The sequence below is a fragment of the Saccostrea cucullata genome, unplaced genomic scaffold, assembly GCF_032062105.1.
Source record: "Saccostrea cucullata isolate Sc308-1 unplaced genomic scaffold, CSIRO_AGI_Scuc_v1 ctg294, whole genome shotgun sequence".
Lineage (NCBI taxonomy): Eukaryota > Metazoa > Mollusca > Bivalvia > Ostreida > Ostreidae > Saccostrea > Saccostrea cuccullata.
Genome location: NW_026936003.1, coordinates 304,440 through 328,081, shown reverse-complemented (window position 1 = coordinate 328,081; position 23,642 = coordinate 304,440). Strand labels below are relative to the sequence as shown.

Here is a 23,642-nt window from a genome sequence, read left to right as displayed (position 1 = left end):
ATCACGAAAAGTATATGAAATCATACTGCAGTAATAAAGAATACGTACAATGCTAAACATATTCTAGCTATGTTTCATTGAACTAAATGAATACTAGTATTACTTATAGAACAGGATACACAAGTCTTAATGACAACCGAGTCTTCAACAGCAGCAGCATCTATAGGTAATAATTTTAAAAATTTGAAGCAGAAAAAGTTTATTATAGACTCCAAAAAATAACATATCAAATATGTTGTTGTAAGTTGCAATATCAAATAACTTGGAATATCTGGATACATATCTTCTCTTCATCAATATTTTTTTCTAAAACTCATTAATTCTAGTGTTTTCTATTAAGTTTCACCTTCCGTGACAACAACTAATCAACGCCAGGAACCAACGTTAAGTAAACAAGAAGATAAAATGCAATCTACTGAACCAGGTCTCAAAGATGTTAGGTTATCACAGGTTAGTACTTTATAGATCTGCATAAAAAATTGTGTTCGATAACAGAAATTGTGGGTGGAGAGTTCATACGTTTATTTTAATCTTAAAGTTTTACTTGAACTCGGCAAATGGACAATTGAAAATAAACTGTGTGAGAAAGGAGATTGCTTCAGCTTCTCTATTGTCAACGACTTTCTTTATGCAGTAAATTATACTATCAATTAAATATGTTTTTTTCTCATTCAAACTTATTTAATCAAAAAAAAAAGTTTGATCAATTTTCAAACCAAGGGAGGCAACAACTAACAAATAAGCTGATATTGCAGAAACTTTAAAAACATTATATTAAGGCAACATTTAAAAATTAAATTGTCATTATAATAACCCTGTTTGCAAAAAAATTATATATCATTGGGTCATATATTTTGACTATCAATTGCTAGGCCATGATTTCTTTACTAATTTAGACAATGGATTATTTCGTATGCCAGGTCAATGCATAGGGTCCATTAAATGACCATTATGATTACTCCTCATTTACACACAGATACCTAATTTCCTAGGGGTCCGTGTTTTAAGCACGTTTCACATATTTGTATTATTTGTAGATTTTGTTTTTATGTTGTTCTCAGTCCATTTTCTCACACCTTGACTGAAGGCCAGTTAAAAAAAACAAGATCACTGTTGTCAACATAAGCTAGGGACCAACAACATTATAACATAACCTAGGGACCAAAACTGTTAAAAAATTATTGTCGACGTACAGTTATCCTAAAATCATACAGAAACAGAAATTAGCTTATATGTTTACCTTGGGGTTAAATGGGTGTTCTTCTAACAAGGTTATAGATCAAACAAATATTTCTCGATCCTTTTATCATGTTTATCCTTGTATAACTTTAATTTTCAGTAAGATTGATAAATCAGAACATTTCTTAAATTATATAAAAATTGAGAAAACCGATCTTCAGGAGTAAGTTTTAATTTATTCTAAACAAAGTATTTAAGAAAAGGAAAAAATAGTTTTACTAAAGAGTAACAAAAGATTATAAAATTAACTTAATATAGATATATTGATAATGCAGTCAATGATTATTTTTTTCATTAATTAAAATATGTTGGGCACATATTAATTCTAATTTTCTTCTTGTAGATCGAAGTTTGAGGAAAATAATGCCTAAAAAGCATCAAAGTATTCCATATTAACATGCAGTTAATTTATAATATTAAAAATATATATCCTCAGATTTTATGCATGGTTTGTTGAGAAACCATATATTGTGTATTGTGTGGTGTGAATGAAACTGTTCAAGAGAGATTTTATCATTTCCTTGTCGATACTGTAGATAATTGTATATTTTTAAATATGTCAACAATATTTTACATGATATCACTTTGAGACTTGTTTTTTGGTTGGTTAGTTTGCATATAAAGTTTTCAAATATTGCCTCAATCAAATGTTCATGTTGACCACTGAATTAATAATTTTTAAAAGATAAATGCCATTAGGTTATCGAAGGCTTGTAACTCTATTTGAAGTTATCAAGGCAAACATATGTACATGTATCTGTACCATAAGAGAGGTGAATGTAAGCTAATAAAAACATTTAAAACTTCCAAGCTTTTACTGGCAAAAATATGTGTCAAAATTTATTCAGTTAATTGAGGGAATGTTACGAAGAGTAAGGTGAGAAACAATCACAGATACAAAAAAATGAACTCCAGAAACTCTGTGTTAAAAAAATGTTCCTCTCATTTTCTTCAATTCCGTCATTTTATATAGTCACTCAACGAAAACATGCGCATCATCATGGCCGCATTAGCATACGAGGTCACGTGTCATGCTATAAATCAAAAGTTGATGATGTACTTTAAAATCTGTGACGAACCAGAGCCAACTGTCCTGAACATTATAAAGATTAGTAAACTCATTAAATGCATATCTTATTAACATTCAGTGCAGCTTATAAATTATTCATTTATTTATTTGTGCAGTGTACTTTCTAGATGATGAAATAAAATTGTTGTATAGTGCATTTTTTGATGTCGGTATATTTAGGAAAAGTTTTTGGCAAACGGTAACTAGAAAATAAAAAAAATTCTTCTCATCTTCTCAATTTTTTTCAGCTGGGAATATATCATTCTTATATATAAAAAATAAATATAGTTATAATGAACATATTTTAAAAAATATTTGAAGTTTTCAAGCTTAAAAATAAAAAAAATAACTTCAAATTGTTTTGTCTAATATTCTTTATTTTACACATACACAAATTTAATTCAAACTGATTGCATAGACTAAGTACCTTAACTGTAATTAACAATACAGAGAGTGTATCAACATATATGTCTTCAAACTGTGTTTGCCTACTACATGTAACGGGTCACTGTTCTAACAATATGTTATCTTTTAAAATATTTAATCAATTTCCTACTTCAAAAGCTACCCCCCCCCCCAAAAAAAAAAAAAAATTAAAAAAAATCAAGCATTTTAAATGTTCTCATAGTTTTACAATTCTGATTAAAAAAAGGCAAGAATTAAGCATTTGAAAGCAGTATGTTTTTTTTCCCCATTTTGGCTATTAACATGATTTAAAAAGTTTAACCCACATTTTGCACTTACTAACTATAACCTAGTTTAATTCAAAATTTGAGGGGAGGGGGGAGGGGGGTCTGCAAAGATTAAAATTGGAAGGGGAGGGGTCTGCAATGATAAAACCCTTTCATAGTTTTGATCATAATTTGTAAGTGAAAAGCAAAGAATTTCACTTGCTGTGATGTTGTAAAAATATACTTTTTAAAAACAAATTGAATTTTTAATCTGAATGAAATTCAGCATCAATTTAAACCAAATGTTCCGCTGATAATTCATCAATGTGAAATTCAGTTTTAATAATGCTATCAAAATTTATCTTTTTTCTTTTCAAGACACGTTGAACTTGATTCAATGAATAACTAATGCATTTTTTTCAAATGTAAATTTATGTAAATAATGACAAATAGTAAAATCTTTTACATTTATTTTAGCATAAGTATTTCTTATGTTAATTATTATGTAATCATACTTCAAAGAATTACTTTCTTGGGTCTTTTAGCTGTGTTATTTCAATACTCTGGGGGGAAACCTTTAAAGCACCTTCAATGAATTCTACTATAATAATTGCACGCTATAGAACACATGTGTTTTAAAAGCATATAAAATGCAAACGTACATGTATGTGGGAATGTTGGTGCATAACTAGAGAACAAAAGATATACACATACAAACAATAAAAATAAAAGCAATACAAACAGTTACAATAATTTCCCGTTGCTACCGTAAACAATAAGCACCAGAAATATGCACCATCCATTTACACAGAGAAAAAAAGGCATTTTAACAGCATAAAATATAAAAACAAATACAACTGAGTATGGTATAACATAAGAAGAGAAAAATGGATAACTCAGTGATATCAATACTGCAAACTATATATATAAAAGGATTTCTGCATTTGTTAAAGGCAAAAAAAAAAGAACAAGAAGTAAAATACAGTAATTTTAACAGTCATCTGTCATATTATTATTAATCAAATGCATCCAGTACTGCTTATATTATATACATACGGTGTGATTGTGCTTGGGATTTTAAAATTTTAATATGGTGAATAATTTTATAATTTCTTCCATGGCAAGATAACTCTAAGGATTGATAATCTGTTTCATATGTGGATGGGAAATTACACAGAAACTCTCATTTGTCAATGCAAGTCTTAAGGTTAAAAGATTCATTGATACTGCTGATAAGAGAGATAACTCTTAATGACATATATGTCTATTACCCCTTTACAGATTTGTCAAGTTGAAGTGTCTTTTTGGTCCAATTTTACCCCACAAGCTTTGCTTTAAATGCTTGTATTTTACTTATAAAATACAATTCTTTTAGAAATTCATTAAGGTTCAAGCAACTTTTTATATGAGTGAGCAGAGGGTTTTAAAACCTTAAATGTATTTTCTAAAAATTTCCATCATAAATTTATGCAGAAAAACATAAAATAATCCCATTCAAAAAATTTCTAAATGTACATTTAATACATGAAATATTTCAGTGTCCTTTTAAGTTTTTCACAATGATGCATCTTAAATTCCTGCCAAATTAGTTTATTTCTTACTATTTAACACTATAAGGAGGCATAATTTTCAAAACAATTAAAAAACATTAAAAAAAAAAACATCCAGAATAACACCGTCTTCTCTTTGAAATAAATGAAACATATCCATGTACACTAAAACAGATATGAAGAGAAAAAAGGTAAATATTGATATGAGGTTAAGCAGTCGAAGTAGATATTAGAAGTGAAATCTAATTCTGTGAGTACATCCACATTTTTAGGATTATCTGAAATAACATATATCTCATTTACATGTACTTGATAATATAATATAGCCATATATTTATTTAAGTACTGTTTAAAGTGAAATGAAAGACATACTGAAAGACTTCCTGTAATACAATGTATAAATGTGTATCACATATAAAGATTTCATACAATAATAATGTACATGTAGAAATTTAACATGTTGTGGTGTTTTTATTATTTTGATCTACCTTTTATTTTTTTGTTATTTCTTTGTTCATAACGTACATGCACTACATATCATGACAATTACACTTTCTTCATGCAAGATTTATTTATACATGGCTGGTTTGTTAGAATATTATTACTACTACATGTAACAGTTACTTTTTATCTAATGAAAAGGTAAAATTTATTTTGGTTAATACACATGCATTCAGAGACCTGGTAATCCCATTTGATATGGTAATGCAGAGAAAAAATAAATCACAACAACACAAGAACATAGCTTTGATGAATCAGTGCAACTTCATGACTACTGACAAACAGACTTATTTTGGTTATTTGCTTGGTGAGATGTATTCATTAATTTGAAGATAGGATAGATTAAATCAAACATATTTCAAGTATACTAGTCTAGCAATTTCCAAATTTTCTATGGATTAAATAGCACTTAAGAGGCTTTACTACAATGTTTTCAATGTAAAATCCTATCAAAGATACCAACTGCTTAAAGGTTTTTTGAACTACGTACCTTAAAATCATTTTTTAAATTAGTGAAGGTCAATAATCATGGATAAACAAAATTTTGTTGGTTGGTGGGAATGTTATTCTATTTATTCAAATCCTGTAAATGTTTTATACATGTATTTAGTGTGTACGATATTTGTCAGAAATTGACTTTTGAACAATTTAGCATGGATTTGATTTAGCACATTTCTTTATGTTTTTATAATTAATTTAAATATGTGCAAGGCATTTACCGGTAGTGTTGTACTTGAATTAGCGGAAACTTCATTGCATGAAAAAGCGCTGAAAAGAATACACTGCTAAATGTTATACATTTACAGCAATTTAAAAAATACAAAAATTGTTTATGGGGATGTTACTTTGTGGATATGTATGTTTGTGGACATGGATGATCACAAAATCCATGAACATTGGTTCCCAATGAGCAAAAATGATTCAACAGTATGCAATAAAAGGGAAAAATTCAAAGGCAGGGGCAATAATGCTCTCTTGAGTATACTAGTATATTGTGGCCACAAACTATCTTTCTCCGTTCTATTTAAAAGCTTGAATATAGTTTTTGTTTTAAAATATACACACTGTAGGAGATGAATTTGCAAGAGTATAGTATTTTATATGAATATTTAAATTTCCTTAATCCAAATATGCATTTTTAACTATGATAATCATGCTTGGCTGAATTGGAACAAAAGGTATTGTGGAGTCAAGTTTTATAGAAGAATGTGTTGCACACAAAATTCAGCAATATTGGCTCAAGTGAGATAAAAAAAAAAACAACAAAAAAAAAAAAAAAACAACTTTCCTCAATAACATGTAGAAAAAATCTTGGTTACCAACTCTGATCATTAACTTGACTAAACTTGGTATTTCAATAAAATTCAGTTTTAAGAAGCATCATATTCAATGATATTTTCTGACATATAAAAGCCTTATATAACATCTATATAAAAAACATTTTCAGCAAAAAAAAAAAAAAAAAATTTTTATATACGATCCTATTTGTATTCTAGGGTATGTAATTAATTCTAATTTTACATTTTTGTTTTAAAAACATTTACACTATTCAAAAGCTTCCTTGTCTTAATTGATTAGAAAAATTTATTTTGGTTTTTCTGGATTGCTGGTACAATTCTCTGTCAACCTTAGACTTTCAGTAAGACGTGGTATTCTTGACTTTACCTAGTTAGCGTCTAAAATTTACACAGCTTTTCATTCACAGTTGAAATATACATTCCAGCGAATGTCAGCGAGTGTAGAAATGATCCAATGATGATGCCTCATATAGAACAGTGGTGGGGCTAAAGTCTTCTCATCGTTATCAACAAAAATTTAAAGTTGTTGATGTTATTAATTTCTTAACCAATAAGAATCTATTCGCCATTTGAGAGATGCTTATTTCGTAATGTTGAAAGAGTAACGCCCCCATGAAAGTGCAAGGTTAACTGAAAATTGTACTAGATTTATTTCAGTAGGGAAAAAATTAGGCTCTATTAGCCAAATATGCACTTGTTTTATGTATATTGCTAAAATAAGGATTCATGAGAAATAAATCTTATTTTCAAACAAAAAATCAATGATTTTTTAAAGATAACTAAGAATGAAAATTTTCAAAACCAAAAAAAAACAAAAACAAAAAAACTGACACCATACTTTGATCTACCTATAAAATTAAAAAAAAAAGATAAATGCACCAATAAAACTTCTGAGCATTAACAGTTATTTGTGAATCTTCTCTGGTTATAAGACTTTAATTTTGTTCAGAATCCTGGTTGTTTTTGGCATCCATTATTGAGCAGCTGAGGCCTTTCTGCTGAGACTCTGTAAAAGGGGAAGCCACTCTAGTTTTTCCTGTTCATCCTTGGTTTTGAAGATGTAGCATTTCCCCTTGCGGTCCTTTAGGACAATTCTCTTTTTCAGCCTGGCCGTTTCTGCAGCATCCTGTCCACAAGCTGTTGACAAAAATACTGTATCATCAGATGAGGTAAATATGTATATATACAAACTTTTCAAATAGACACAAAAAAGCTATTGTTATTCAAAATTTCTATTTCTGTACAAAATAAAAAATAAATCAGACTTTCTTTGTCAATACTAATTTGCAATCCATCTCATTATTTAGCACTTCGAATTAACTCAAATTAATACAAAGCAAAACATTGGCCCATGGCAAACTAACATGTCTCATTAATCCAAATTCCAAAACTCTAGTAACTTCTTCACTGGGAATTAAATGCAGAATTTCATTAATTTAAGTTAAATCAATGCTAGATTCAACCCTCCCCCCCACTTTCAAGCCATTAAGATTCCTGAGGAGCTCAGTTTATTTTTCATAGTATAACTTCTTACCAAGGCAATCATTCTTAGCCTCCTCTGTATTAACTTCTTCCACATCAATTATTTTTCCCCTTTTGGTGTGATCATGCTGAAAAAGTTGTAATGAGCATGTCACAGGTGGTGAAAAATCAAGTCTCAACCGGGACTCAAACCCAGGGCCTCTGGTGTACAGTGCCATTGGCCTAACTAACCGAGTTATTGAGACCCAATATTATACAATTATTGCTGTTTTTTGAGGTCACACAATGTGAAGCCTGGTGAGTACTACCACTTCATGAATCAAGGGCGAGGTGTATATTTTTTAGATGGCTAAATCATTGTATTGACCGAAAAAATAACAATGATTGTTTTATTATATGATTCACTGATAAAATGATACAGCTCATTACGTGTTAACTTGCATTTAATTAAGTCTTAGCCAAATACAAGAGAGAAACAGAATTAAAATGTGAGAATAAACCTTACCAGTCGTATCAATTTGAAATGGATTTCTTAAAATCAATTTTAGTTGCCATGAAAAAATAATATAATGTCAGTCTTTTTATAGGATAGATTTTGAAAGGAAGGAGTATTATCGGGGAAAACTGACTGCCAAAAAGTAAAAAAAAAAAAAATGTTGTTCAGTAAAAGTGTTAGAGGGGGTCCCTGCATCCCCTCTTACCACCCTCACACTAAAATATATATTCACTTATGTTTTTTCACATAAAAAAAATCACAGTCGTTTAAATAGCTTTATTAAACAATTTGTATCAATTTGGAATTTCCCAATCTATTTTTAGATCAATGTAGAGGAAATAAATCCTTGTATTGACCTTGACCGTCATGTGCAGGTCAATACAAAGTAGTATTTTTCTAACATAGTTGGATCTCAGCCAATCAGAGAGATGGAAATTATTCAATCATATAATAAATTGACTGACTTTCACACACCTGTGAACTCGGTGAGAAGCACTTCATGTAATCAATTTGTTATTAAGTTTTTAGCTTTCACTCACACTCTAGCAACATACTTTTTTGAGTCATTTTTATGACTTTCATTTAAACTTTTTTTTAAAGAAACCAATAAATGAGATACAAGTACATTATTACTGTAGACTACGCATTCTTAAATACATGTATACATACTTGTGTAAAATAACATTATAAGGAAATAAGGTATCATTTTTAAACTTCTATTGGGATATGAATACAGGTTGCTCATGAGATCAAATTCCATAAAGCCCAAAGGGCTTTATGGTGAATTTGATCTCATACCAACCCGTATTTATAGCCGGATAGATGTTTTAAAATGATACCCTATTACTTATATTTACATTTGTGACTTATTCATATTTAATATTTGCCTGATTATGACTTTTAATGCACGATGTATTATTTTTCAAACTCAGTGGCATATATGTAATCTGTTGGATGCATCTTGACCCATTATGATGTCAATGAAAAATTACATTGAACATTTATGACATTCAAAGAACCTGACGTGTATTCTTTGAATGTAAAGGGAAACATTTACAAATGTACATATTTCAGCATAATTATTTTCGTGCATTAACAGATACATATAAGGTATTTTATATACACCGTTTTTATCAATCACTTACCAAAACCCTGGAATATTCAATAGAGGGTGGATTTTCTCTCAGTGTAACCCTGACAATTCGCCAATCTTTTCTGATACTTTTCTATAAAAAAAAAATAACAATTTACTTAAAAGTTTGCTTTTGTAAAGCTTATCATTTCTGCAAAAAAAAAAAAAATGCTTTGAGGACTTTTACCTTAGTTAGTTTATTAAAAAAGAATCTTTTTTGTCAAGAAGGATGCCTTTGTTAATCTTACCTTTTTAGCCAGGAAGGATGCCTTGAGGACTCTGCCATTGTTAATCTTACCTTTTAGCCAGGAAGGAAGCCTTGAGGACTTTGCCTTTATCAAGCTTACCTTTTTAGCCAGGAAGGATGCCTTGAGGACTTTGCCTTTGTTTATCTTACCTTTTTAGCCAGGAAGGATGCCTTGAGGACTTTGCCATTGTTTATCTTAAATTTTTAGCCAGAAAGGATGCCTTGAGGACTTTGCCATTGTTTATCTTTCCTTTTTAGCTAGGAAGGATGCCTTGAGGACTTTGCCTTTAGTAAGCTTACCTTTTTAGCCAGGAAGGATGCCTTGAGAACTTTGCCTTTTCGAAGCTTGTTTTCCTGAGTTTCGTCCTCTTCATCCTCAGAAGAGCTGGTTTCACTGTCTGTGCTGTCATAGTAACTGTTCCTCTTGGCACCAAGGTTTAATGAGGACTACATTAAAAAATGCAGGCACATGATATATACAGTGATATACAATAACCTCTGATATATTTAAAATTAGTTCCCCTCTTGATTATGTAGAATATAACAAACATCTTCACTGTCTCAACCCTTTTAAAGTCATATTTAAGCATAAAATGAAAATTTTTGTTTAAAAAAAGGTAAGACATTCATTTCTGCTGTTCAATTACTTCTACAAGTTGAAAAAATAATTTTATTTCGTATTTATTCTTTTTATACTTTAGATAAATGGACTTGAGCTGGTAATACAAACACTTTTTTTTAACCAGGAGCTCTTGGACCATTTTACTCTCCTGTGTTAATTTGGTCCTACTGTTCTTCATCAGCAGTTTTCTTCCTTATATATAAAAACTTAAATTTCCTGTTGCAGTCCCACCCTACCCCCAGGAGTTATGATTTAAACAAACTTGAATCTTCAATGCCAAGAATGTTTCCATACCAATATGACTAATCTTGATTTAATTGTTTTTGAGAAGATGTCTGGACAAACACAAAATAAACTGTGATCAGAAAAACCTTTAATTTTAAGCAAGTTTAAATAAAACACAACTTACAAATCGATACAGTTTGTCTCCATCGCTGAATTTTTTCGAGGCTCCCAGTGCCCCATCATTAATGTCCACTTCCTGAACGTGACCTAGTTTCAGCAGGGTCTGTATCATGGCCGAGCCGTCGTCCCTCTTTCTGATGATTGACCACCTCACTAGCCAGTCAACCACAGCACTGCCTGGTAATGTAGATTAAAGGTGTTTTAACATTGGCAAAACCACTGAAGCACCAAACTAATCAACCAATGAATATGAAGCCAGCATACAGATGTTTTCCAGTAGGGAATTTTAATTGGCTAGGAGCTTTGATTGTTTGCATACAGGGATTTATCAAGGCTGTTTTTACTACCGGTAAACGGTACCTTTCCCCTCTTGAAAAAGGTGCAAAAATTCCCCTTTTTCAAGAGATGCAAATTCTCCGATTAATTTTAAAACATCATTCTGAAATTTTCCCATTGAAGTTTTACAAATTTACCATCCTAGTCATTCAAACGCTTTTAAAATATAAGAATATATTATTCAAGCTTTTATTTGATATTGATCGGTAAACATGTGCCAAGTCCATGATGTCGAAAGATACGCGTGTGATTGCAGAGTTAAAAAGAAAAGTGTAGATGAGTAAGATGGAGCTTATATCACTATGAATCGGAAGAATGGAGTAACAACAAAAACAATGTTAGTAGTGAAACATGAAAATCAGAATTGATTTGTGATAGATATTTAGAGAAAAAATTAAATAAAGTCCTGACCTGGTTAAATTTTTTTGTGTGTGTGTTATTTAGTATTTTGCCCAAAAAGTGAAGTTTTTGTGGCCTTTGTAAAGGTCCACAAATGACCCTCAGAAGCTCTAAGAATGCAGGATTTTGCTCCATTTATTTAAAAATTTTCCGGGGGGGCATGCCCCAAATCAATGGACCCCCCTTTATTGCGCGCCTCCGGCACTCAGATCGAGCCTGCGGCTCTCATTTTTCCCCTTTACATATAAAACGGTAGTAAAACAAAATAGCTAGATAAATCCCTGGCATATATGTTTGTATGTGACTATGTGTGTGCGTTTTTTGTCAGCTCAGTAATGTGCACTAAGAGAGGCAAACAATTTTATATATGTCCCATTGATACAAAGTGTACAGTATTGAATTTTGTAATTTTCCTTGTTTATATACTGTAAAATCACATATTTTCGTGGGGTCAAATTTTCGTGGTTTGAGGAAAATCTCTTGGTTCATGGGGATTTGAATTAGTGGATCATGAATTAATGAATACTTATGTATGTAACATTTTACATTTCGTGGTGGACACGAATTCGTGGGTCTCGTCATACCTCGAAAACAACGAAAATTAAACCCCCACTAAAATTTGTGATTTCACAGTAATATAAATAGGGATATTCATCATATAGTTGCAGCTGAGATGGTGAACATCTTATTTCATTGAAATAAGTGGCAGATCAAACGAGAATGGGGAAAAGAAACCTCAAAGGAACCCTCAAATGAATGTCGACACTTATAATTTACTAAGTGTGCCTTTAGCACTCCCTTCCTTTGATAAAAAAAAAATCTAAAAAGCATAACAGGTCTGTTTTGCTAAGATGATTAAGGTGAGAAAATGAATACATTAACAAACACACACAAATCACTGATCTTTATGCAGTAGATTTAAGTCATCATGTATACCTGTGAAACAGTTTTTATGGACAGCTCCATTACGGACATGACTCCCCAGGTTAACCCCAGCATCTGGATCCTGCATGGCTCCCAGGATTTCACTGTGTTATGGAAAAAAAAATTAAATATTTTAAAATCAATGTGCAGCATTAATCAATTAACAGCTGATTTTATTTTGTATTTTGTTGCGTTTCTGGTTTTGAAATAAAGTAAAACAAATTTTCAAAACTAATTTTCTTAGTCCTCTAAAATGAAGCACAAGAAGGGAATGAGAATACCTTGGAGATTTCAATGAGTACAATTACGGATAGTTTGAATAATCTAACTGTGTCTCGGAACAAGCCCTCTAAACCGGGTCCATAGGACATTTATCATTTTAATGATAGAACATTCTATCTAAATACGGAGAACATTCTAGAATTCCTACTTATGTTGAGTGTAAACATTCTAGAATTCTGTTTTATCTTTACACTTTTACAATATCGATCATTCTAGAATTCAATTTAAGGAATACGTACGTGACATTGGCTGTAGCTCTGAATGAGGTAAATGGGATAGGCTGCTGGGAGTCCTACAAATAGAAGGTAAAACCTTTACCTAATTTTTCACCTAGGTAAACTCCTAAGTTTGATTGTACACACTTGACTATACATACCACAGGTTTGCCTTAATACATACCTGTTTAGACCCACTGAGTGCCCGAATCACTGCCCCAACAGCATGAGCCCACATATCCCTGTCATGTTTCCCAGCTGCTTGAAAAAATAACTCATCTCCTCCTGGAGTAGTAATTTTAAATGTTCCCTGTTTATAAAAGAAAAAAGGAGTAATCCATAAGTATGTATAACAGTAACTATTATTTAATTACATGTACTATTATCATTCAAAAACAAAAACTTTAATTAAATTTTACACTGGTCTGCAAACATTTTTGAAATTCATAACAAGAACTTTATCTATCATACAATCAATGTTGAAGTTTTTTTCACATATATATATATTACTCTATATTGTGCTTGTAAAGTTTATTAAACACACACAATGGTCAAACTGGCATTTATTTCAGTTGTATCAATTTAAATATAGTTACATGTAATAAGGCCTTATATGTGTGAAATGTTAATTTTTTTTGTCATATTGTCTCCAGTAATAAATTTCAAGTCCAAAAAATTTTTCAACTTGATTAAAATAGTTCTTTTCTTTTAAAAAATAATTATATAGTTGTTATATTTACCATTTAGGCAGGTTAGTTTCATACATCATGTGCACATAATATGCATATGTTATTTATACTTAATTTGTCCAAATCAAAATAAACAAGCATGTAAGTTATTTTTAATGTTTTCCATTCTGTTTTCTAAACTACATGTATAACAACAATGAAAATCTGTTTAGTAACTTATAATATTATCTTTATTGAAGAAGTTTAATCCAATCTCTTTATACTTTCTCAAATATAATGTAAAAGTTTCTCACTTTCCAAAAATTACACTCATTAGTTTGTACCTGGTTCAGAAAAAAATAAAACTGGAAGGTAAAAATATTACATTTGTACAATACTAAATGCAGTCACAGCTGTAATGATGATAATGCAAATGGGCACTAACTAAATATTAAGCCTCAGGCCTAGAAAAAAAATATGTTTGTTTCCGCTTTCAGGCTGAAAAAATATAGGGTAGGTAGGTAGGCAATTTTTTTTTTTTTTGAAAAAAATTTTTTTGCTTCTTTAATCAAAACGTGTATAGAAGTAACATTAATGACAAAAGAAATGGTGTTTTCAAGCATTACTGTGACTTAACTTATAATAGAAAGGTGACCCAAACTTCTTTCTGTCTTGAAAAGCTTGAAAAGTTGGAGGCTATAATTCCCTGGTTGAAATCTTGCACATCATGGGACAAAAGCATTAAAAAAATATTTAGGGTCGGCACTATAAATTAGGGTCGGTCAGGAAAGCGGAAACAAACATATTTTTTTTCTAGGCCTCAGTTGTAAACATGAAATTTAATGGGGGCATATTATAATAGGGAGTTGTGATAAGCTTAGCAGGTTAAAAGACAAAATTGAAACACTATAAAGCAGAAGATTGAGGAATGGCTAAACAGTCTACCTTATTCAATAAACCATTTTTTGCAACACGGTAATATGTGGTATAATGGTTTAACTGTGAAATTCTACCAGTTACAGTGTATTGCTGATTAGTTGAATGCATTTTTTGTTCCCCTACTTTGCCTATGGGTATTATTCAAGTAACTATAAAACTATGCATGTTGTATAGTTATGATGAGCAATGGTGCTTCTGTAAAAATTCTGAATGTCATGAACCCTGGTTTGAAACACAAACCAATTAAATTGTTGAAAAGTTGTGGACTTTTCACCACCTGTGACATTTGGCACTCAATAAAAAAAACAAAAAAACACTATTCCCTTGGAATATGCTTAATGCATTTTTTTAACTCATTAAAGTATGAGGAAAATTTTAAAATATGAAATTCTAGGGGGCAATTTATATCACCGTTTCACTATATGAAAGTCAGTCAATCTCTCTCAATAGCCCAGTGGTTATAGTGCTGGCATAGTACACCAACAGGCCTTGTGTTTGAGTCCCTTTGAGACTTCGACTTTTCACCACCTGTGTCATTTACACCTCAAAATCAATAGGGTTTGCTAAAGGCCCAAGAGTGCTGTTATGTAAAAGTTCATTGCAAAAACTCAAAAGTTTTTCCAGATATTGCATTGAAAAAAGTGTTACAGATCAACAGATATATAGAGGAATGGACGGACAGACCCAAAGTAATATCCTCCACTTTTATTGAAAGCAGGGGACAAAAAAATAAATCAGAAAATAAATATGCAAAGCAAAAACCAACACTTCAGTGTTTTAATTGGTGGTTTGTGATGTAAGCAAATCAGAAAGCTGAAGTTATCCTGTAAAAAATAATTACTGTCCTATAAGGAAGCTTGCATCAATTAATTAAGAGTGTCAATATTTTCAAACACAGGTGTTCAATGTAAGGTTAAGGAGAATGCTCTTGTCATTAAGTATTTAAAGTATTTTCATGCAAATTCATAACTATCATCAAACTGAATCAATCTTTCAATAAACTTGATTTTAAAATTAGATACTCAAAACTGTAATCAAAACAACTGAACATTTGAAGCAAGTTAGTAAATCAATGCCCTTTTAAGAGATAGAAGGTCAAAGCATGGCAATGATTGCAAAATAAAATTGACTTAAAACTTACTTACACAGAATGAGTGTGTATTATTCTTTGAAATAAAGAAAAAAATACATAATGATCTGGCATATTTTCATGATTACAGTATTTTAACTCTCCCAGAACAAACTGAGAGCTGACCATGATTCCAAAGTGGGTTTTTTTTCACAATTCATTTAATTTAAATCATAACAATATATTTTGTATTCCCAAAATTTCTCTGCTAAATTAAAGGATAACTATGATTATATACATAAGTCATTGAATGAACACTTCAAATACAAGTTATATTGTTTTTGTGAGAAAGCTCTCGGAAAATAACTTTAGATAATTATGAAGTTTTTAACCACATCAAAATGATTAAATCAAGGGTTGGGGGGGGGGGGGTAACTTTGTACTTACTGGTGTATTCAGCTGGGGATCGGTTATTGGACAAACAACTGAGGCTCCCTCAAGGGGAATGATGTCCACCACCATTGAATGATGTAACTTGTGTGTGCACACCAACTGCTCCTCCAGAAGGGCAAACCACCTTAACTTCCACCTTTTACTGGGTTCCTGTAGGAAAACATGGAATACTTCAACTTATGCTTAAACTCCTCTATCCAGCAGATATTTATTAATCATGACTGATATACTGTAAATCACTTTTTAATCGAGAGAACTTTATTTTTGCATAATTTCGCAAGACAGTGTGCCTGAAAAAATTTAATTCTCGTGTATAATAGTATTTATTAAGATAAATAGAGCAATTAATAACCACAATTCATGAAAATTTTGTACTCGCTAATGAGTGTGATTTTCTCATGAAAATAAGGTGTCGTGAAAATTTAGTGATCTACATTAACCCATAACATGCATACACCATACAATGTATTTGTAATGATCTGGAGAAAATGTGACAAACCAGACCAAAAATTGAACTTGTAGGCCCACTGAATTACAAGTCAATTAGTGTTCTACCAAGAGTTATCTGACCACTAGTGACTGAACCCATCAGTTCCTTTCTGGGTCTCTGTCCATCAAAAAATTCAGGAATATCTTTCCTTGGCAGGTCTTTCACCTGTCTCTTCCAGGATATGAAACATTACTAAATGTAGCCAGTGAGGGAAAAAATTGTAACAAACCAAAACAGGATTTGAACCTGTAATCCTGAATCCTAGTTGTAGGTGCTTACTTCATGTCCCAACTGAGCTAGTTTGATAATATTCATTTGATCTATCATGTATATCAATCATTTTGATTCGGTAACAAAAATATTGTTTCGCAATATGTTTTTACCAGTACCAATAATGCCAATATTATACTGGCAAAACACTTTGGATTTAGATTTCTAAAGTAAAATAAAAATCTGAAATTTAATATTTTGGAAATGTTGTCAGTCATGCCTGCAAACCACACTATACAGTAAGATTTCTGTTGTATGTTTATATAGTGCCTTTATATTACACATTTTTATCAATTTTTAACCATATTCCAGTCCATAAATTATAGACTGCTCCTACCCATTTTATACAGTATACTAGTAACTTGGTTACTATTAAAATAATTCCTTAAAAAAATATTATCTTCAACTGATTCATGTGAATATTTGTTAAGTTCATGACATAATTACATTCCATGCGTATGTTTTGAATTTACATCACCATAATACCACATTTTTATAAATTATAGCAAATTCAAAATATCCCATGTCTGAAGGTAAAAAAAAATTGCCCTACCCATTTTATACAAAATACTAGTAACTTGTGTTAGCTATTAAAATATATATATTCCTTAAAAAATCTTATCTTGATTCATATACCAATATCATTCTGTTTGTTTAAGTTCATCAAATAAAACTATAAGTGTTACTAGCATGATAACTTAAATAACTATAACCATGTGCTTAACTATATTTGTCAAAATATAGAGCACTCTAAAATGAATACTACTAAAGGTATGTAATCACATTAATAGACAGGATATATAAATACCAAATACGGACTAAATGCTATGCACACGTACCAGATTATCATAAACAGGAAATAACTTGACTCATTTATGCTGGCCAGCTTAAAGTTATATACAAACACAGGCATGCAAATATGACAAGTTTGTATATGATTATATTTATTTGACCTTTCGTTTAAGTATGTTAATTTGTTGGGGATTTCAAAATCTTTGCTAATTAGCAGGAATAGTATATTATATACCATGATGTATACTGAAAAGACAACTTCCAAAAAAATCATGAAATACATATATACAAATTACTGTAATGTTTATATTGAAATGATGAATCAATATTAAGGAATCACTGGCGAGTTACTAGAGTATGCAGGGCATCAACGATAGATGGAAAGTTGGTATAAATTTGCATGGTATGCAAAGCCCGTTATGCATAAATTATCCAAAGTTTCCAACTATCGTTGATGTCCCTGGCATACTCTACTTACTAGACAGTGATTCCTTATATTTCAATTGCATTCTAAAATAAAATTGTAAATTTAATTTTCAGAGATATAGACTAATAGATTTAAATTACGTGAGGTCTCCAATGTCATTCTCAATAGTCCCTGCCCAGTGACTTTAACACAAAGACAACTGCATGAGATTTACATGGATATACAATTATAGGCTTCGAGATCCTCAGCATTCAGATTTTAACACAGATGCACAAGATTTATATGCATATTTGGCATCCTTACAGTACCTCCTCACCTTTCACTTAGCTATATTTACATTCTGGTAGAATGATCAAGAAATATTACCATTTCTAATTTTTTTCTCTGTGATAACTTTTCAAAAGTTAGCGGAGTTGATTTCTTGATAATTCTATATATTTATGCCAAATATGCATGTAAATCTCGTGCGGCTGCCTTTGCATTTGACGTCAGTGGCCAGAGTTTTGGAAATAAAAAAAAATTCACTGGTCAAGTGGACCAGTGATTTACTGAAATTCACCAGTCCACACAAATATTCACTGGTCCATCAACAAACATATTCAAAACAAAAAAAAAAATGTCTTAATTCCAGTTAGGCCTTAAAAAATCCAGAGCGTCAAATATCCCCGGACTGAATTCACCAGGTGTGATATGTACAGTAGGTACCCAACATGGCTGCCTTCCGCAGAAAACGAAGTTCAAAATGTGGGGAAATGTTTAATGTAACAATAATGATTATTTTTAAACTCTATGAATTTAAGGTAAATGATGATTAGCAATTCGGTTGATATATGTTGCACCCCAAATAAAGCTACAATTAACATTTTTTTACAAATTGAATCAGCTGATTGATCGAACAAACGCAGATACGGCAGAAAAAAATCATGACTAACTGTCGTAAAAGCCCTTGAGTTTATTTTTTCATACACACAGATTCAATCCTTTTGACAATCTCACAAATAAACTTAAAATTCACAGGTTATTAAAGAGGTTAAAATTCCGGAAAGATCCAATTTTTTTTTTACCGGTCCCTCGGACCGATTACATGAAGAAAATTACCGGACTTTTGAAATATTTACCAGTTTTGCCGGTGGGACCGGTGGATTTCAAAAACTCTGTCAGTGGGCAAGGACTGTTGAAGTTGGCACAGGAGTCCTCATGTAATTTAAAACTATGTCTAGATTTTTTAAAATCTAAATCTACAATTTTATTTCACAATGAAATGGAAATATCAGGAATCACTGTCTAGTTAGTTTATAGTTAGAATAATCTAACTGTGTCTCGGTACATAAGCCCTCACCAAAGGGTCCATAGGACAATATCATTTTAACGATAGAATGTTGTATCTAGTTAGTATACAGTCGTTGGGCCAGTTCCGGATTTTGGCCAGTTCCGAATAATTAGTCATTGAAGGACTGGTAATTAATAAATTCAACGGTGTAAAAATAAATTGATTTCTATGGTAAGAAGGCCTATTTATGATTGTTTGAATAATATGAAGTTTTGATTTTTTGCACTCGGTTTGTTTGCGTAATCGTACTTGAAACAGTCGACATACGTTTACAACGCAACAAATCTGAATCAAGCGACGCGTAAGTCTGCAGATGTGACCTCTTTAAATACATTAATTTTTCACATAGAATCACGTTCCAGGTATCAAAAGTAAGTTTGATATGTACTCTAACATATACTAAAAACTAGTCAAAAATAAATATTTAGAACACTGTAAGATATTGAAATATTTTCGTGCTCTTATTTTACCAGTTCCGAATACCCATTTTAAACATTATTGTAAATTCACTCTTCGTTGTTTTCTTCATTGTAAACGTGACTTATTATACCCCCGCTTGAAAAACAGGAAGAAGGGGTATATAGTAATGGGATGTTTGTCCATCCATCGGTTCTACGTCTGCCCATCCGTCTGTCTGTACGTCCACCCGTCTGATACACTCTGGGGTATCCATTTCCTATCTGCAATCCCTCTTCTACCACTGAATGAAGTTTTATGAGGCTTCACAGAATTTAATGAGTCTTTCACAGAACCTTTGTTTAACAGTACCAAAGTGCACCTATTTTATTTTTGGATCAGGCACATAATTCGGGCTCCCTGAGAAAAACATAGATAAACTGCCATTCTTTGTAATATTGAAAGGTATATATACATCTCTTATCCGCAATTCCTCCTATTCCACTGAATAAGATTTAATGATTCTTTCACAGATTATTTATTATATTGTGACATCGTTACCTTTTATTTTACTTTTTGATCTGACACTTATTTCGGGTCTCCCAGAGCAAAACATGGACTTTATCATAAATAATCATAAACGAGGTGTGGGGTATCATTAAAATGAGCCCGGTACCCACAGTACCTCTAGTTTCTCCTCAACGTTTGGAAATACAAATAATTTATTGGTAAGCAATTGATTTAACTTTTCTTAGACATGTCAATGGATAACGTCTGGGACGTATATTGTTTAATTTAGGGTTGTATTGAATCAGAATCTCTAGCCTATCCGGAACTCGTCGGCTTATTCGTAACTGGTAAAATGGACACCTATGGTAACTTGCGAAATAAATTTTTTGGAGGGAAGGCTGAACTTTTGTGAAACAATATTTAATTCCACAAGTCAACGAACTACCTTGACAAAACACTTAAATTTTGAAATTATGCCTAGTATATTTATAGCACCGCCGAATCGGTTTCTTATTCGGAACTGGCCAAACAACTGTAGTATGCCAGGGAAATCAACGATAGTGGGAAACATGGGATAATTCATGCATAACAGGCGAAGCTAATAAAATTCATACTAAAATGTTTATCATAGAAGTTTTTCAATTGGAGATATGAGATAAATTCTCTGCTATTAATACGATAAGTCCTGATTTATAAATCTTTGTAAAATTAATGAGATTAAACTCATTCTATAAAATTATTAAAGGGCATTTCCATTTCAAATTGACTTTATAAACTGATTAACGCTAGACAAGTCTCAGTTTCATATTCCGGAAGCAGAGAGACACTAGAGTGCACATTGTATACAAAAAAATCCAGATCTTCCAGCTAATTATTATGTATTATACTAGGAAACTCATATATTCCCCACAAATTCTATGAAGGCACAAAGTGTAAAGTTATAATCAGCTGTGACCTCCGCAACATCAACAAAACAACATCGCCTCCTACATGTTTGTATGCTGTTATAATAGGGAAATAAAGAAGCTCAGATTATCTTTCGTATTACATTTATCACAGAAAATATTATACACATCCATGCTCAACTTAATATGACTGTCAACACTTACATATCGGAGAAGAAACCCCGTCTTCAAGCTAGTTCCATCCTCCATCTTCTCTTGTCAGCAACGATTACGTAACTTCCGGGTTTCAGACAACATTGCAGTTATCTATCCTTACGGTGTTGATTCGCGTTGGCGGATCACGACTTTCATCAGACACATCCCTCTCTTATGTCTCTGGTATAATGGAGTAATTTTGAAAAGAGTTATTTGTACCATTTATTTTTTTTTTATATAGGCCTATTTTCTTTCGTTAGAAAAACTCATTCATGCTCTCTGATTGTTTAATTTTAAAAGAGTAAAAGCCACTTTGGACCTTATTTGGCCAGGGGCTGAGAATATTTCTGAAAAATCAAAACCGCTCAGTTAAATTTAGATTGCAGAACAGAAAAGAACATTTTATTTAAGAAATAAATAACAAGTTTATAAACTTCAATGGGAATTGAAGTGGGTCGGTCACGTGATCAAATCCTGTGAAGGCCGAAGGCCTTCTCAGAAGATTTGATCACGTACCGACCCACTTCAATTCCCATTGAAGTTTATAAACTTGTTATTTATTACTTATATATACATTTGAGACAGACAATTGAATATTTTCGAATTTAAATTATTGCACTAACCGTCCGTCGTAGATTTTGAAAAATGACGCAAGGTGTAAATCGGCTTGCATGGCGGTTACGCTTCAAATTCATTAGGCTAAGGAATCTGTTTCGAAGAGAATATTTTGTGAAAGGCTACTTGTGATCAGTAATAGTGAACAGATTGTTGTCTGGGAATATTTCATTCGTGAAAATGATAATCGATGCTGAAAAGACACAAGAAACACGTCCAAAGTTTGATGATAAAAAGTTGGAGGAATTTCGGTCGCTGGAAAGGGATGGATGGATCCGCTGGACTAAGACACTTGTTCGAGCCAGTTAATTTGCAATTTGATCAAAAATATTCCACGGTTTCAGTAACTAAAGGCATACTTATCGTAAAACACTGATAAACACGGAGACACTGGCGACAGCTTTACATTGAACTACGAAAACGCCGAGGTGTTTGGCAGCTGTTCATGGCATGATTGCAAAGATATTTTCCAACAGATTTACACATTTATCGTGAGTAAAATTTAAAGATAAAATAAAAGTTTATCATGAAAATTTAACCAAAGGTCTATCCAAAAAATTAGGATGAACGTTAGAGACTGTGCAGCTGACAAAAGTGAAGAAAAATGTAAACAAACGCTAGGCTCCTAGTTTTCTCTATGTACACAGGTTGAATCGATAGCCCAAAAACTGTATGAAATACTTGTTTACATTTAAAATAAAATAATTATCATTTTACTTGCTTATTTTATTCATTTTTATACACGAAAAGCAAGTAGAGCAGGTCATTTTATAATTTATGTACCGGTAGATATTATTGCGCCGTGTGATTAGGTCACGTATTGACCTCTGACCTCTGACAAACTTCATACAGAATTGAAGATATTTTCTCTCTGTATGTTTATATAATGGAGAGATACCACAAATGTATATATTTCTAATTTAGAGCCCATAACAAACAAGTATGAGGTTGTTACATGTACAATAATAAGGAAAAGATTAATAAGCCAATGAATAGCAAAACAATTATACAATTAGTAGTTGACATAAATCATTTCAACAATAATCCTATCTAAAAGGAATACATCAAATATGCATGTATGTGTAAAAGACTAATACTTTTATAACATGTTATCATTTATAAATTTGCCCACAAAATTAAGAGTTTCCTTATCTTCTGTATATGAGTAACCAATAAAGTTTTTGTGTTTATCATCTAAAGCTGAAAATAGTGGAAATTTATGATTAATTAACTGAAATATTTCTTTTCTTTGATGATCAAATTTTTTTTTACATACTATTAAAAAATGATTTTCATCATCTATTGCAAATACAGTATTTATCACTTGGAGTGTTGGTGACTACATATCTAATAATCATGACGTAATTTTCCCACTAGTCATAAAATGCGCATGCGTCCATTTTCCTCATATCCTGTAAATTCCTTTGAAAATGACCTAAAATTGAAGTTTTTTTTTCAATATTTCATATAAAGCACAACCTCTGATCCAAAATATGCTAGCATAATGAAAGATTTATTTCTGAAGATCAAGAAACATGTTTTATTTTTTGGATCGTGGGCTGCTGTGCTCATATTTATACCCCACGCAACTAGATGCGTGAGGTACAGTGTATAATGTTTTTGACCCGTCCGTCAGAGTGTCAGTCAGTCAGTCCTTTTTTTTTTGTCAGCGCAACTCCTCATAAACCGCTGCACAGAATTTCGTCAAACTTTGC

At 31.5% G+C, this 23,642-nt stretch overlaps 1 protein-coding gene and 2 long non-coding RNA genes across 3 annotated transcripts; 1 reads left to right on the top strand and 2 right to left on the bottom strand.

The window, feature by feature from the left end:
* Window positions 1–82: 82 nt before the first annotated feature.
* On the top strand, window positions 83–2,049 carry LOC134244505 (uncharacterized). Its single transcript, XR_009987236.1, has 3 exons — window positions 83–166; window positions 341–450; window positions 1,583–2,049. It is a non-coding gene; the product is annotated as an uncharacterized LOC134244505 (long non-coding RNA).
* A 615-nt stretch (window positions 2,050–2,664) lies between these two features.
* Window positions 2,665–7,139, bottom strand: LOC134244533 (uncharacterized). The gene is made up of 2 exons (XR_009987238.1): window positions 6,935–7,139; window positions 2,665–6,886 (listed from the first exon to the last, which is right to left on the bottom strand). It is a non-coding gene; the product is annotated as an uncharacterized LOC134244533 (long non-coding RNA).
* Window positions 7,140–7,153: 14 nt separating this feature from the next.
* Window positions 7,154–21,418, bottom strand: LOC134244532 (pleckstrin-like). Its single transcript, XM_062726794.1, has 11 exons — window positions 21,322–21,418; window positions 15,992–16,147; window positions 15,621–15,641; window positions 13,053–13,178; window positions 12,893–12,945; window positions 12,384–12,475; window positions 10,717–10,889; window positions 9,986–10,132; window positions 9,452–9,532; window positions 7,863–7,938; window positions 7,154–7,465 (listed from the first exon to the last, which is right to left on the bottom strand). The coding sequence occupies exons 1-11, from the start codon at window positions 21,364–21,366 to the stop codon at window positions 7,302–7,304; spliced, it is 1,134 nt and encodes a 377-aa protein (XP_062582778.1). The 5' UTR covers window positions 21,367–21,418; the 3' UTR covers window positions 7,154–7,301.
* Window positions 21,419–23,642: the final 2,224 nt, after the last annotated feature.

Excerpts from the sequence above, each read along its gene's own strand:
- LOC134244532 (XM_062726794.1), bottom strand. The coding sequence starts at position 21,366 with ATGGAGGATGGAACTAGCTTGAAGACGGGGTTTCTTCTCCGATAT. Across the intron at positions 12,476-12,892 it reads AGAGCTACAGCCAATGTCAC|TGAAATCCTGGGAGCCATGC; the intron begins GTACGTATTCCT and ends TCCATAACACAG. Across the intron at positions 10,133-10,716 it reads GAGACAAACTGTATCGATTT|TCCTCATTAAACCTTGGTGC; the intron begins GTAAGTTGTGTT and ends TTTTTAATGTAG.